At 41.1% G+C, this 16,249-nt stretch overlaps 1 protein-coding gene across 1 annotated transcript in view; it reads right to left on the reverse strand.

The window, feature by feature from the left end:
• Positions 1 to 2,425: 2,425 nt before the first annotated feature.
• Positions 2,426 to 16,249, reverse strand: part of CDYL (chromodomain Y like) — a 205,055-nt gene continuing 191,231 nt past the window's right edge. Inside the window, exons 5-7 of the mRNA XM_037893212.2 lie at positions 9,920 to 10,130; positions 5,571 to 5,714; positions 2,426 to 4,061 (exon numbers count right to left, since the gene is read on the reverse strand). Of these exons, the coding sequence (XP_037749140.1) occupies positions 3,903 to 4,061; positions 5,571 to 5,714; positions 9,920 to 10,130 (514 nt within the window). The 3' untranslated portion in view covers positions 2,426 to 3,902. The remainder of the gene's footprint in view (positions 4,062 to 5,570; positions 5,715 to 9,919; positions 10,131 to 16,249) is intronic.

Consider the following 16,249-nt stretch of genomic DNA (forward strand, 5'->3'; position numbering starts at 1 on the left):
AATCTGAAGCTTCAGACTCAGGTAAGTTGTTTGAGATTTATCTACCACTGTAAATGCATACACAGCTTTACAAAAATAGGTAAAACGTATGCTAGAAAAAGAAGGCATCATTACCAAAAGAGGAATGCATGGAGAAAACAGATTTAAAATGTCTTGGGTCACTTTTTACACTCTATACCTGGTTTATGGGAACTAGGAGGATGTCTCTGTCCTCACAGCTACCAGTTCACTGTTTCTTACATAGGAGAACAAACTCTGCTTTGATCAGCTTTATTAGATGGCATGGGTTCCTGAATGATTTGCTTTGGAGATCTGCTGGGAAATAAGCCAAGGTAGAGATTTTTCAGAATAGTTAAAGGTACAACTCTAGATTAGGCCAACTTAAATTCAAATACCTGCTGGGAAATATTGGCTGGAAAACTAACCTTGCACATGTCTCTTTGCAAACAAATAATTCTTGCAGAAGGCTAGAAAACTCACTCACTATTGAAAATGCTCTCAAAGAAACACAGGTGTTTCTGGTGAACTCCTATCGGGATGAGAGAGGTTCTGCAGGAAAAGAGGCCCCAGACTTACTGTGCTGAGATGCCTCCTAAATTGATCCACACTTTGAGCACCAGTCCAGTTTTGTGAGGAACCAGTGATACTTCTGAAAAAACGCATGCCTTGAAGTGTCTGTGTCAAACCCCCTCTGAGTGTTATTAAACAAGTGGGAAAAGAGGTGTGCTGCTTTGCTGGATATGACTTTGACTTTACATTCATTTAATAATTGAGGCACTCATTCTAAAGCTCAAGGAGGAAAAGCTCAAAATGTGTAAATACCTACAAGCTTTTGATTTGAAGGCAAATGCACAAAAGACGGAAAAAACCTATTTCTAAGCTGTAACTTTCCCCAAATTGTTAATTTGCAATCTTTTTTTTAAAAGCTAACCTTCATGAAATTGTGTATCAAATTCCATTTTTGTAATAATTTGTTGGAGTAAATCTGCAGTGCCCAGCCTCTGCCCACACATGCACATATATGTGTGCAGGTGTTAACATTTGCACATTCAAACTTATTAGACCCATAGGTTTTTGCAAGTATTTTTTAAAAAAGTTAGTGACAAATATGTACACAGGCACACTTCAAATTTAGTGCACTAGTCAATACATACACATACAGAGAGAGAAATCTACATCTCAATGTTAGAATGTGGGAGATACATTGCATCAGAGTCTCCATTCTCTCCCAAGTTTTACATCAGCGTAACCCCACAGGTTTTAATGGAGTTTCTCTTGACTTTGAAGGGAGAGAAGAATCAGCCTAGCAGAGACAGCTTTTTCTCTAGATAGTTTGGTATATAGGCAACAGTGTTATCTCAAAGTATAAAAGCATGTTTTTTGATGACCCTTGACGGTTTATATGTAGGTGCTGCTTGTGACATTGAGTAGGAATTGTCAGAGTTACATATAGTATGAATGACTGGGATAGAGTCCCTGCTGTTTATAAACAAACAGCACAATAGCCAGAACCCATTAATCCCCAAACACATCTTGGAGAGCTAGATTTGAGCATCAATTTAATCACATCTCAATTTCAGGGTTTTCTTTTATGGGTCACATTATCTGATCGTTCATTTTCTTGTGGCTCTTAAAAGTGACACGTGGTCAGAATATTAGAGGAGCATCCCACAGAACAAAGGGTCAGGTTTGTAATCACACGTACGTGAAAGGGGTTGTACACGTGACCAGCATGTTTAGATAAAGTTCTGCAGGCAGCTTGGCGAGAATGTGTGTGCGTGGGCGTACAGGATGTTGACAGGTCGGTCACCCTGTCCAGGGGAGGTTGAGTTCGTTTGATTACTATGGTGTAGCAAAAGTGGGATTCCTTTCCATTTGAATCGCCTGTGAGCATATTGGAAGAATTACTGACCTGATCCTTATTTACATTAAGGCCTCTTTACAATGCCATGGCAGCATAAAGGAGCATAGAGATGCAATATATACCCACCTTAAGGCTTATTTAGAATGACAGAGGGGTGTAATGAGTATCTGGCTATAAATTCTATAAATCAGAATCTGGTCTAGCATGCTGGGTTTCTTCTCTCCCATCAATATGATCACCTCCAAACAAATTTCAGTTACTGGTTTGTAGAACTAGTGGGGAAAAACTGTATTCTACCCTTTTGAAATGCCCGGGAGGAGACCCAACCATAAACAGATTAGTCTTTTGGAGATAGAGGGAAAACAGAATACATGAAGCTATTCTAACAGAATGGTTTACAGCAGAGACCCCACTTTCCACTTGACAGTGTGGGGAAACTGTAATAGATTAAAGCATTAAACTTTCATTGCTGTAATACCATCACTTACAGGGTTTGTTAAAGATGGGAGATTCCTTTATCTTGGAAGCTTATATTTGAAAAAGAGGACAGAGAGAAACCAGTTTAAAATGTGTTAAGAAATATTAGTTTTATTTTAACCAATTTTCACAGCTGAATATTTATTCTATAAAAACTTTACAGATTGTACAGTTTATATATAGTTCAAACTACTAGAACAAAAGTAGGTCCCACAGATGCAAAAATACTGTACCAATCCAAGGTAAAAGCAATTTACATAGTGTACAGCTCTCCACCAGGAAGGGAGGTGGTCAGTTCCAAGTATAAACTTCAAAACTGTACAAAAATAAGGTTTGATTTTTCATTCTTCATAATACATTCAATAAGATTGCAAGCACAGATACCCTAGTAATAGTAGATATCTGCAGTCAGGAATCAGTAACCAGTCCTGAAAGGAATGCAAAATAGGTCTATTTACACAGGGCACTCTTTTACACCATATTGTGTATATATAGTGTATATTTAAAATAATAAAAAAGCATTGACAAAGAACATTAAACATCTAATATAAGGTAGTTTTTTTTATAAAAGGAGTTTTTGTATGTAATAGTGTGCCAAAAGAATTTTAACTTATTTAAATAAAATATATTCTAAGTGAACCTAAAATGCATTTTTGGTGTAATACATCAATTAATCCAGCAAATAGAAAAAACCATACTGTGTATAAAGTAGTATTCTCACCCAGCAACAGAAGCACTTATGTAGTTATTAAAAAAAAATCAAACTATTTAAAGAACACTAAAACTAACTTATAACTTAGGATATTCATATACATAAGATATTCAGTGATTCACTAATACTGCAAAACAAGCTTTTTCCCCCCCAAGAGACAGTGGTTTCTTTATGCTATCTAGGTAAGCATTAGACATGTTCCCCCCGCAAAAAAGGGGTTGAGTGTTTTCTTAGCATAGCTCCTGAGCACACTCTTTTTGGGATATTTATCTAATTAAATCTTTCATTATAGGGTTTTATTCTCAAACAAAAAAAATTTAGAATATTCCATTCATTAGTTGAGGTATTTCAACCTTCTTCTGAGATCAAGACAATGCCTTATCTTAAGCCACTTGTTGGGCTGTGAAAATAGGGGCTGGCTAATACCCGTTTCAATTCTGTATTTTAGTGAAGGGGGAAAGCATTATTCAGACTTCCCTGCCACACAGAAAATAATACAACACAATTCACTCTTCCCCCCCACCCCCATTCTTTCTGATACAGTACTAGCCAATGATAACAAAAACTAGAGCCTCAAAGAGATGTTTGGTAGTGCACTCCATTATAATTTTTAGTTTGTGTATATAAAGATATATATATCTATATATATATCTATATAGGGAGAGTTTTTTTGTTCGTTTCTTTTTTAAGATACAGTACTTTACAACCCCTTGACAATAAGTGTGAGGGTCTTTCCAATCCCATCCCCAAGCTTTGAGCTATGGGTGACTTAGTAACAAAATAAAATTGGGGCATTTTTATGCCCCAGATGTCCAGGTAAATACAACTCCAGTGTCAGTGCACATCTCATCAGAACTCATCGATTTTCCTTTGCAGGTATTTTAACATAGAGTCCATCCCTTGTGCAGAGCCCCAGATTTTCTTTAAAGCTTCACACTCCTTGTCATTTGCTTGTTCTAAGTCCACCTTCATGATATTACGGACTAAAGCTTTGGATTCTTCAAGCACCTGTAGCACAAAAACCACAAATGATATTAGTCTGTGTGCTAAATGTTGGTTAGTAAAGTGGAATAGTCACCTATTCCTACATGTGGGCAAATCCCAATATTGCTAAGAGAAATTATGCACATGAATCTAGGGGACAATATGCCCCACATCGAGCAGTTACTTTTCCATAAAGTAATACAGGAGCTTCTTCATTCTCTGCCAGATCAAAGTGGAAATATTTGAGTATGAACCAAATAAATGAAAAACTTGAAGGGTTTCAAGATTATCCTGTTACCATAAAAATAAGACTTTGTAGCTGGTATTAAAAGGGATAGAAGTCATTATAACAACTTGGTAAATTCTGATCACAACACTGTGTTTTCCAGGATTGTCCGAATTATAACCTGGTAGACCTTAAATCTAAAAAACAGCTTTGTTTATTTTTAATTCAAATTCCATAGGCTGCTTTTAAATGCTAAAGTTGATGATTTTTAAACTATTCATCCATTCTTCTCCGAAAACAAAGACTTCATAAGAGCAGAAACTGATGTTGATTTGTTGTGAAGATTGTGACGATCTAGGAGTTTAAAATATACTTTACATTTTGGTAAAACTCCAGCTGACAGGTGTGAAACTGCCACCTGTGTACAGGAGCAGGAAGGCTTCTGTATCTTCTTACTATGTGTATCTCTGTGAGTTTAACCTAATTTAATGGAATGTCAAGAATTTTATACTTGTGATTCTTATGTACAGGTATATTTAGAATAGTCTTGATATGTGATAAAATGTTTGTAAATATTTAAGTTACATTGTGTAAGTGGGTCTTTGATGTGAAAGTGGTGGAGTCTGTTCTTTCTTTCTAGGGCAAATGAAGTGCTGACCCCAAAAGCTACTTTGAGCAGGTATGCAATTAAGGGACTGAGACTGTTAGTACTTAAAGATGGTTAAAAAATTCTCCTCCCCCACCCTGGTTTTATTAGTATTTATAGCCAGCTGTTGAGATGAAGGAAAAATCATGGATTATTTTCCATCCAAATTTGGAAACTTCAGTGTAGTTTGTTTTTTGACAGATTTTATTGACGACACTATTGCTACTGTTAAACACAGAGGAGTTAGCCACAGTGTGGTGTTAAAGCAAAGACTCTTCTCTTCCTTTCCCCCCTTCCCCCGCCCTCAAATACACCTGCCATTAATTTCTGTATTTCTGCTCAGTTCTTATGGCAGCTATTTCAATTTTTAATTTGGAGTTAGCTAGTATTATTCTCTTTCTACGTGGAGTTAATAACTTAGATTTTGCCTTGTGTTCTTAATCCTAGAATCTATTCAGCCTGTGATAATTTGAGAGGTTTCTCTCTCCTTGACCTCTTTATTCTTTAATGAGAATATTGGAATGTGGTATTAAAACTCTGTGCTCCAATCTACATAATTTATCTCAAGTACTCCTTGCGAATTGTTTCTAGAAAGATGAGTGAATGATGTAGTTCATTATTAATCTATTTATAAAATGGAAGAAAATAAAATGAAACTTACAACTGAATTACATGTGACAAGTTCCTTAATTCGAACCATTACTTCCTGTGTGAATGTTCCCGGCCAAAACACTTGAGATACCAATCCTTTTGCACAAGCTTCCTGCGCAGTCAACTTCCTTCCACTGAACAACATTTCATTTGCCTGAGGGGATAAAAAGTTATTTCTGATATGAAATGTAATGACAAAAGAAAAGTTTAAAAGAAAATGTTAATAAAATGCCTGCTCTAGTTGGGATGCTTGGTTGTACTGTAGCTCTCCAGTGTTAATCCAAACACATCAGTAATATAGAAAAAAGAAAATAGATGTAAAATTGTTGTGTTGCCAGCTATCATAACTCAGTAGTTAATCAGAGATGGGTCTGTGATTAAATAAGAAATCACCAGATAAATACTTGAGAAAAGTCACACTTTTTCCATTCATGAATGGTTAAGATGTAATTCACTTGAGTGCTATTTTTAATTCATACTAACAATAAATCGTAATTAGATAGCAACAGTTAAAAAAATCTGAAAAACAGATGGAAATGATTACAAGTGGCAGTTTGATGCATCTCCTGTGTTTGATTAGTTTTAGTGGTTTAATTTTTACTTCTGCAGCACTAACAAACAGTAACATTCCTCCACAGATCACCATTCAGTTGACTCATTTTCTGTGTTGGAAGAAAGCACATTTAAGTCATGCAGCAACAAATTTTGCAGCTTTAAAATGTTACCACGGAGACTTTAAATATTTAAATTGTGATATTCTTACAGGGCCTAATCCCAAAGTCAACTGAATTCAGTAGGAGTTTTTCCAGCAACTTGAATGAGCTTTTGATCCAGTTCATAGTATTTCCTCCTTTCTATTAACCTCATACAGATGTTGTTTTAATACTTAATTTAAAAACAGCTGTTTTGAGAGTAGGTGGATAGAGCTTCTGTTCTTTCTGAACCCTTGAGGCCTAGTTTTAAATAGTATTTTTATCAAATGGATTTTAGGCATGGAATGAGAAAATATATTGGAGTACAGGAGGAGGAGGAATTAGTGCACTATTATAAATAATGTGTATTATTTTCTAATGTTAAATACACCTATGCTAATAAGGTAAAATGTAGTATTTGCGCTGTTAGTCCCTGATCCTGCAAACACTTAATTTTAAGCACAACTATTTCTATCTTTTAACATTCTAGTCCATTCTTAGTAGGTGCTGCATTGATAGTCCTTCTTTAATACTGAGTTGCTACTTTCTACATTAAAGGAAATCACAAGGCTATTGAGTACATTTATTTGCAACTGAAACGTTACTCAATGACAAGGCCATTGTATCAGAGCTCATGGAATACCGAGAAGAAATATGAGACGGATCGGACAGATTTAGCATTTCTTAAGTACCAAGCATTATTCAACTGCTTATCTTAAGACTTTCATCTAAGGATCTTAAATAACTGACAAATCACTATCCCCATTTTACAGATGGGGAAACTTAAGGCCCAGAGTGATTAAATGACAATGATACAGTGAAATAAAAGATCTGAGTTCTATTGCTAACAAATAAAGTTACTGATGCCCAGTCCACTAGACACACAGACTACACCATGTGTTGAAAGGTTTCATAGAATAGTTTCGCTGTATTTGCAGATCCAAAGGAAGACACTGTAAACAGATTTCCATCTCAAGTTGCAGAAAGGAAGCTATGAATCATGTACAAAAAGAGAAAGTGTTGGGTACATCCACCTATAAATCCACCTTGTGTAAAAAGTTTGTGAACCTGTTTGCAAAATTGGAAAGTATAGTTGTGATGGCTGTAAAGTGACAAAACTGTAGCTACATAGAGTTATAGTCCATGATGCAACATTCTTATCTTATAGCACTTGATGTCAAGTGAACACATCAGGAAAAGGAAGTATCTTTTGCGAGAAAGTACAAAGTGAAGAACTTCTGAACCAACACTGAGTTTACTTTTTGTAATTACAAATCTACTTGGGAGTTTATAAATGTAATGTGTCTAATTATTTATCATCTGTGGGAGTGTATGAATGCCAGAGTGACTTTTTATTCTTTTGGAACCTGATAGATCTGGCTGCGCTCTTTCAACAAGAAATAGTATAAAGAACTGTAATGAAAAATGTTTTGGTCATGTTAAATCTCATTGACAAGCTACAAAACAGCAGAGCCTCTCCAACTTGAAGTAAGCAGGCAGTAGTGTTATGGTTTGACAGGTTTTGAAGGGGAATGAGTTCTGCTATGGGCTGGCACTTAGTTCTTGATCTAGCTCCAATACATGCCAAAAAGTTAACAGCAATTTGACCAGAGTCCTGCTGTCAACAACATTCTGCAAACACCACCTGTATTTCTGCTCTGAAAACGGACAGCGCTCTTGGCCATTTCCCACAGAAATAGAATAAAATGTAAAAAGTAACAACACAATACGTTTCACTAACCCGCTGAGTGGTAAGTTCTCTTTTGGGTACATCCACACAGAGCAACAAAACAAAACAGCAGTGAGTCTGAGCCCAGGGCTCTAGACTCAGGTTCAAGCTATGGTGCTAAGGATAACTCTAGACATTCAGGCTCAGACTCTGAAAGCCCCTTTCTCCCCAAGATTCAGAGCCCAAGCCCAAATGGCTACATGGCTATTTTTAGCACCATAGCGCAAGCCCAAGGCTGTAGTGCTGGGCTCTGAGATTCGCTGCCATGGGGCTTTTTTGCCACGTAGACACACTGTTCCTTCATTCCTCTGTTTCCTACTCATTCTGTTCCAATTCCTCTCTCCATTTTGTCCTTATTTTTAAAAAATCCAATTAGCACATGATCCCCTCTCCTGACAAGTTATAAACATGATCCTAGGGGACAATATGTTCTAGAACGTGGTTATTTTTTAAAAAAATACAGTAATATAGGAATTGCTGTACTGGCTCAGACCATCTAGTCCAGTATTCAATCTCTGGTTAGCCAGAACCAGCTGATTTAAGAACAGTTTTTGCTACAAGTAGAAAAATCAGTACATTCCCCAAGGAACATGAAAAGAGCAGGCTTTATGCAATCTAAACCCAAACTTTCTAAAAAATGATCAGTCACAAAGTTCCTCAAAGCTAGAAACCAAATACAAATGGAAAGAAATGACTGCTCACTTAAAGTAGACACGAGTATGAAAAAATTATTAATCTAACACATTTACATTTTTCTATTAAAGAACTATATCCAGCTGTCTCACAATGAGGTCTCTTAATTAGTTATGAAATCTATTCAAACTTTAATTACACTAGTAAAAAAAAAAAAAGAAAGTTCCTTTTAAATCAATCAGTAAGTGCCTGTGTGTGTGTGTGGCGGGGGGAGGGTTCTAGAAAAAAAAATGCAGGCAGCCCTAGGCACTTGCTTCATGGAGCTGCTAGTCAATTTCATACTGGCTTGGGCTGCAAGTCTAACATCAAATGGTGCTCAGAAGGATGCATATATATTTTGAAATAAAATGCACAGTAGTATGAAGCAAAAATGAAAAATAATGCAGATAACTGTGGCTTGTTTCAGCTTTTTTTAAACGTTGTCCCTGTACTTGATTTTTTTTTTTAAGCTGTTTGTAAATGCAGTTTCAGCAGTCACATGATATGGGAACATGTTTTTAACCTATTGATCCTACAGACTACACACTTCCCTGGCATAACACTTAGGAGTGACAAACAGAAGTGTTTTCTTGGAACACTTGAGAGAAATAAAATATCAGGATATTAATATGTTAATATTAAACAAAGCCACTTCAACTGATATGTGCATCTTAGGAAAGTTTGACAAGGCTACTCATGCATGACAAAGAGAAAAAACCTACGCAACTTAAAATAAATGGATATATCTTACATGTTAAGGTAAGATTGTGGGAAGTAAGCAACTATAGGTGGCAGCTAGAAATGCAATACTCCAGTATGGTTGTGCTTGACTTAGGCATTATGCCTTTAGGAGCACTGGGGGAACAGAGTACTTTCTGCCTTACGCCTTTAAAGGATGCAGCATTCAATCCCTCATGTTCTGGCCCAGATCTGCTGGCTAATGTGGAGGGAGAGGAAGCACGTTTGTGGCCCAGTTTTCCCTTCTCCTTCCCTTTTGGGGAGACCTCTGCCACTACAGCCAGTTAACCTTGCACAAGGAGAAGGGTTATAATTAGCCCATGCTCCCTCTCGCTCTTCTTTTGTATACCCATGGAGGCCTCGTCACAGTCTAGTCAGAATAGATAAGCTAAAAATATATTTATTTCTCATGTTTTATTTCATAAAACAATTACAATCCACGCACCAATGAAAACATGACAGGATCACTGTAGATAAAACACTAATGGGGCAGAAAGCTGATTATTTATTTTTATTAAAGTTACTTACAGAAGCCAGGCCCATTATCCTAGGAAATGTGAGGGATGAACATCCATCTGGACTCTGTCCAAAAGTAGTGTACGGTGTCTGAAACCAAGCCTTCTCATTAGCCCAAACCACATCACAGAGAGATAATATAGATGCTCCAAGTCCAATGGCTGGGCCATTTACTGCTACAATGATGGGCTTCTTAAACTGAATAAACGTATTCACAAAATTCCTGAAAAGAAACGAACACTCCATCACTACACATTTTAGCAGCAAAATGTATCAGCAGCTCAGCACTCAGTAATAAATAGTCTCCACAGCAACTAGCTGTAAACAACATTTCAAGAACTTGCTCTACTCCCTCACCCTCTGCAGAACACAACCACTGGGTATCTGCAGACCTCCCACAGCCCTATGTGGTCCTTAAGGGGTGGTTGTGTGTGGCAATTGACATCACTGGTAGTAGAACATTAGTGAGTATGCTCAGGGAGCATTCCCAGATTTATCTGAAAACAGAGAGGAAGGGGAGCCTTCCCTGAAAAAAACAAATCTGCTTTTTGGAAACAAGTGGGAAAAGATCCATCAATAACTTCAGTTCTGTTATCAATCACAGATCTTTAAAACCTTCCCCGCTTCATCCCTTGATCTTCCATGTTCATCATGATCCTCAGAGGTCTAAGTGCCTTAAGGATAAGCAAACTCATCTTCCTTTAGCCACCCAGAACAACATCAGTTTATTTCAGCGCCCAATGGCATCAAAGGCTTGGATAATGCATGGGTTAACATGTGGAACTGTGGAGTTCAAATGTGTAGCATAAGTGCCATCTGGGTAAGACAGAAGCATGCAATCAATCCCAGGGAAATGGCAATGAAGAGGGAATAAAAATCTTGAGAGCCCTGGGGTGAGAGCGGCCATTTAAACGTTTATGTTTATAGTGTAACAGAATACTTTGCACATAATTTGGATTTGGTGAAATTTTTCTCTCTTCCCATATCCAAAGTTTATTCCAAACTTGATTACCTCACAAACATGAAGCACCTTCAAGCAACTATTACATTGAAATCTGTCATATTTTTGAGACCTAAGTTAGAATTGTGAAGGGAAAATGGGGGACTCTATTATGGGGAAAGGGAAAGAGAGCCCCCGGCATGAGGGAGGGGTGGTAGGGAGTTCCTGAAATAGAGGGGAATGGGAGGATGACACACAGAACTTGTGGGGATGGGGGAGAAATGGAGGGATGCAAGGAACCCCTCATATGTGCAACAAAGCATGCAACCCTCAAGTATGTAAACACCTCAGGACAACAGCCCTTTCTGTTTAGCTCGCTGATTCTGGATTTACATTAAGAATTACTCCCAAGTGAGAAGGTCTGGGATAGACTTGAAAAACCTGAGTAGTCTTGTCTACAGTAGAGAACACCACCATCAAAACTTTCAAAGGTGTGACTGCCCGGGGTAGGAGTACTGGATGAAAGCATTATATTGGGGCAGCTTTCTGTTCACAATAGCCCTGCAATGGTGCTGGCTGTCCTCGTGTACTATTGCCAAGGTGTGGTACAAGTACAACAAGCACTTCCAAAAGTATTGGCATTGCTGAATTTCTCTAGCATAAACAAAGTCAACATATTATTGTTTAATCAGGCCAAAAAGGATGGAGACAAAAATGAACATGAGGAGACAAAAGGAAACAGGCTTGATCAGGCATTGTATTGTCTGAAACCACAAATGTTTTGAAACAATGAAACAGAAATATAATCTTGCTTCTTCTTTGAGTGATGGTCCATATATGGATTGCAAATGCGGACGTGCAGGCGTGCCATGTACCGGAGCCAGAAGTTTTTCGTAGCAGTGCCCATTGACCCACACGTGCATCATGCATCCCCTCGTGTTTGCAGCTGAGACTATAATAGGCTGTGTGGGTCAATGCCGCTCCAGTTCCCTCCTACTGCCACATGGCTGGAGTTGGAACCCCTGTTCCTCCATGCTCTTAGCTCCGCTGAGAGAGTGATCTTTGCCCTTTTACCTGTATATAGTTGTAAATAGTTTGTTCTTCCTTGCAGTTAGTAGAGTTAGTGTAGTTTGCTCCCTCTTTGGGGAACAACCTTCCCCCCTCGCCCAAATACAGGGACTAACTATGCCCTCTCAGGCTGGCTTCAAGAACTGTACATTGTGCCCGTGCTCATTTTGGTGAGCGACGAGCAGCAACACTGCTTGTATTGCCTCAGAGAGGCCAATTTTCCCATCCATTGCAGTATTTGCAAAGTGTTCTAGGCCTGAATGCAAGGGGCTTAACAACTTCACCAGAGGAAGTTCCTCATGGAGGAGGCCATGTGCCCGTGTGTGCTTTCAGATCCGGAACTGGCAGAACCAGTGGTGTACCCCACATCACCGGTGACCAGCACTCCTTCAAGCACCGGATCCACTGGTACCCTGACTGTCGGAGAAGCTCCGCCACGAGGGGAAAAAGCACAGCCATGGCCACAAGAACAGATCCCCGACCAGGACACAGCCTTCCCTCCCTGAGCTGTGCCAAGTCGGGTGAGAAGTTGCGCATTGACCTGGCCGCTCCACCACCAAAGGATCCCAGACTTGAGGATAAGGCAAAAAAGAAACACAATCCAATGGTACTGTCGGCTCCACTGGGCCCACGCCGGTGCTCTCCCCATTGCGTTTACCGTCCATCCCACCAGCTCAACTAATGCCACTTGGACCCTCTGGGCCACCCCACACCTCTGGTTGCCTAGACCCACTACTCTCTACTGAGGTCACCGCTCCTCTCCACTCACCCATGGGGCCTGCTGATAGGCAGAGACCCTTACTTTGGGCCTTATCGGCTGCCCTGGGATCCAAACTGCTCAACAGATTCACTGAGAAATCCAAGGTCTGCATGGTGATGCTTGCATTGATTACCCTCTCTCCCTACCTGGGAGCCCCGTTTGCAGCGCTCGATGTGAAGGATGCCTATTTCCACATTGATATTCACCTGGCCCACTGGAAGTTTCTTTGGTTCATGGTGAGACATCACCATTACCAATTCTGAGTTCTCCCCTTCAGTACAGTGACAACTCCATTTGTCTTCACAAAAGTTGCACACATGCGATTACACCATGTTTCCTTACCTAGACGACTAGCTCCTTGTCGCACTTTCCCAACATGTCCTCATCGTAGCCATCCTACCTCTTCGCATCCTTCTTACCTCCCTTGGTATTTGCATCATCAAGGAGAAGTCAGTCTTCGTCCCTTCCCAGATGATCAACCTTATTGGGGCCTGACTGGAATGCATCGTGGCACGTGCCTTGCTCCCAGAGGACCACTTCACTATGCTCAATTTCTCAATCATGAACTTACGCTGCCAAACCCACACCACCATCTGCCACTGTCTCTCCCTTCTGGGACATATGGCGACCTGCACCTAGATAATGCCCCATGCCCGCCTCCACATGCAGTGCCTCCAGATGTGACTCCTCCCCATCTACAGACCACATAGAGACCATATTGACAGCACAGTTCGACTCTCCCAGACGGTCCTAGTCTCCTTTACATGGTGGACGGACCCCTCCATGACCGGTTCCCCTTTTTTCTCCTCCTACCCCCCAAACCACCATCACTACAGACTCCTCCTTCACGGGTTGGGGGGGGCCCACTTGGCTCATCACAGAGCTCAATGCCTCTGGACACCATGAGAAGCCAGGATGCATATCAACATCTTGGAGCTGAGAGTGGCCCATTTCACATGTCATGCCTTCCTCCCCCTCATATGGTCCTGCCACATTCAAGTGCTCTCACACAACATCGCAGCAGTTGTTTATATTAACAAGCAGGGCAGAGCCAAGTCTCCCTCCCTCTGTGCGGAGTCCATCCATCTGTGGAACTGTGCGTCAAACACCAAGTCACACTCCAGGCCACATACCTCCCAGGCACCCAAAACTCCCTCGCAGACACGCTCAACAGGTCCCTTCACGTGAACCATGAGCGGGAGTTGCACAACGCAACCCTCCAATAGCTCTTCAGCAGCTGGGGCATCCCCCATTGGGACCTCTTTGGGACCAGGGAGAATCGCAAACTGCCCCTTTATTGCTCCAGGGAGGGCCCTAGGTGCCGACTCACAGGGAGATGCCCTTCTCCTCCCCTGGATGGGTGATCTCCACTATGCCTTTCTCCCCAATTCTCCTCCTCCCGCAAGTCCTATGCAAAATTCGCAAGAACCGAGTTACGGTGATCCTGGCAGCCCCATTCTGGCCTCGTCAGTATTGGTTCACAGACCTCTTCCGCCTCTCTGCTCGCACACCACTCCGTCTCTGCGTATGCCTGAATCTCCTCATTCAGGGCCAGCTCTGACATCCCAATCCAGGCCTTATCCACCTCGTGGCCTGGTTTTTGGATGGAGCTTGGGGATAGACAAGGCGTTTTTGACCCTGGTGTGCCATATACTTATGCAAAGCAGGAGGGTGTCCACCACCTGCTACTGGGAGCAATGGAAGTGCTTTGCCTCATCGGTGCACTGCCATCGCTACCCACCGGAGATGAACTCCATACCCATCATCCTTGATTACTTCCTTGAACTTTAAATGTTGGGCCTCACCATCAGTTCCATACGGGTCCACCTGGCAGCGCTTACTGCCCTTTTCCCCCCGTTTCTGTGTCCACACACCCTACCACTGTACACTTCCTAAGAGGTCTGCTCAAACTCCCACCTTCATGGGACCGTAATCTGGTCCTCTCCACCCTCACAAAACCGCCCTTCGAACCCCTCATTACGTGCTCTCTCTCCCACCTCTCCATGAAGGTTACCTTGGCAAGACGGTCAGCAATCTTATGGCCACAATGGCTTACCCCCTCCTTACACTGTCTTCCACAAAAAATTAAAGTTTTGTTGTGGCTGCATCCCAATTTTTCCCTGAAGGTGGTATTAGAATTCCGCTTGAATCAGTGCATTCACCTCCCAGTCTTCTATCCTAAACCCACACCTCCCATGCAGCTAGAACACTGCATTCTCTCAACATCCAACATGCGCTGGCACTCTACCTACAATGCACCCGTGCCTTTTGGGTATCACCAACACTCTATCACCATTGCCCATGGATGCAAAGATCAAGCCCTCTGACAGCAAATCTCCAAGTGGATCTCAGGGTGCATTCATGAAGGTTACATGCACACCGATGTCCCCCACCTCCTGGAGTCACGGCGCACTCTAACGTGAGTGCTCGCAACCACATCTGCCTGTCTCACGGAGGTTCTGTGGCAAGACATCTGCCATGCAGCATGGCGCTCCATTCACACTTTCACGTCTCACTACCCCATCGTCTTGGCGGCAGCTGCAGATGCAGTTATAGGCCATGTTGTACTCCAGACCACACTTCCTCACACCCACCTCCATGCTGATCACTTACCTGTAACAGAAGGTTCTTTGAGATGTGTGGTCTCTATTTGGATTCCAATACCCACCCTCCATCCCTTCTGCTTTGGCCTAGACTACTTAGTGGTAAGAGGGATACTGGAGTGGCATCGACTCTCACATTCTATTATAGCTCTGGCTGCAAACACGAGGAGGACGTACAATGGACATGTGGGTCAACGGGCACGGCTATAAAAACCTTCCAGCTCCGGCACATGGCACACCTGCGCACCTACATTTGGAATCCAAATGGGACCACACATTTCAAAGAACCTCCAGTTACAGGTAAGTAACCTCCTCTTGCTCAAGACAAAAGGGGGTCTGACATTAAAAGAATTCTGTGGAGAAACCTGCTGATATTACAAAAGTACCTATATTTCCTCAGTTTGATTTTCTTCCCACTATAAAAATGAAAAAAATCTTTTCCTTAGAACAAAGCCGTAAGAGCTGAGAGGTAGGCAGCAAAGTGCCAGAGCTTTCTTTAAGATGTTTTGGAATGCACAGATTGGGCTGTTACTCCTTTGCTGTCAGAAAGGGTGTTACCTGGTGAGTTTAAGACAGGATTTAAATCTCAGATATTTTCTAAAGCCTCCTCATCTCAGGAGGAAAATATGAAGAAGGCAGCTTGGCATGGTAGGGAGGGAGAAGACCTTTTGGTCTTATGCTCAAATAAATTTGTTAGTCTCTAAGGTGCCACAAGTACTCCTTTTCTTTTTGCGAATACAGACTAACACGGCTACTACTCTGAAACCTGTCCTTAGGAAATATTGTAACCTAACAGAATTCACAAATACACCTACAGTTGTAAGGTGAGGTGTTCCCAGCGTTGAGTGATTTTTCCCCCCTTGATGTTTCTGCCAGACAGAATTGTGGGAAAACTTTTGCACTACTGGTGAAACTGACAAAGAAACCCTATTTAAAAAGAAGCTAGTTCTTGGGAACTTAGGTGCTAAATA

Source organism: Chelonia mydas, chromosome 2 (genome assembly GCF_015237465.2).
Source record: "Chelonia mydas isolate rCheMyd1 chromosome 2, rCheMyd1.pri.v2, whole genome shotgun sequence".
NCBI classification, from domain to species: Eukaryota; Metazoa; Chordata; order Testudines; family Cheloniidae; genus Chelonia; species Chelonia mydas.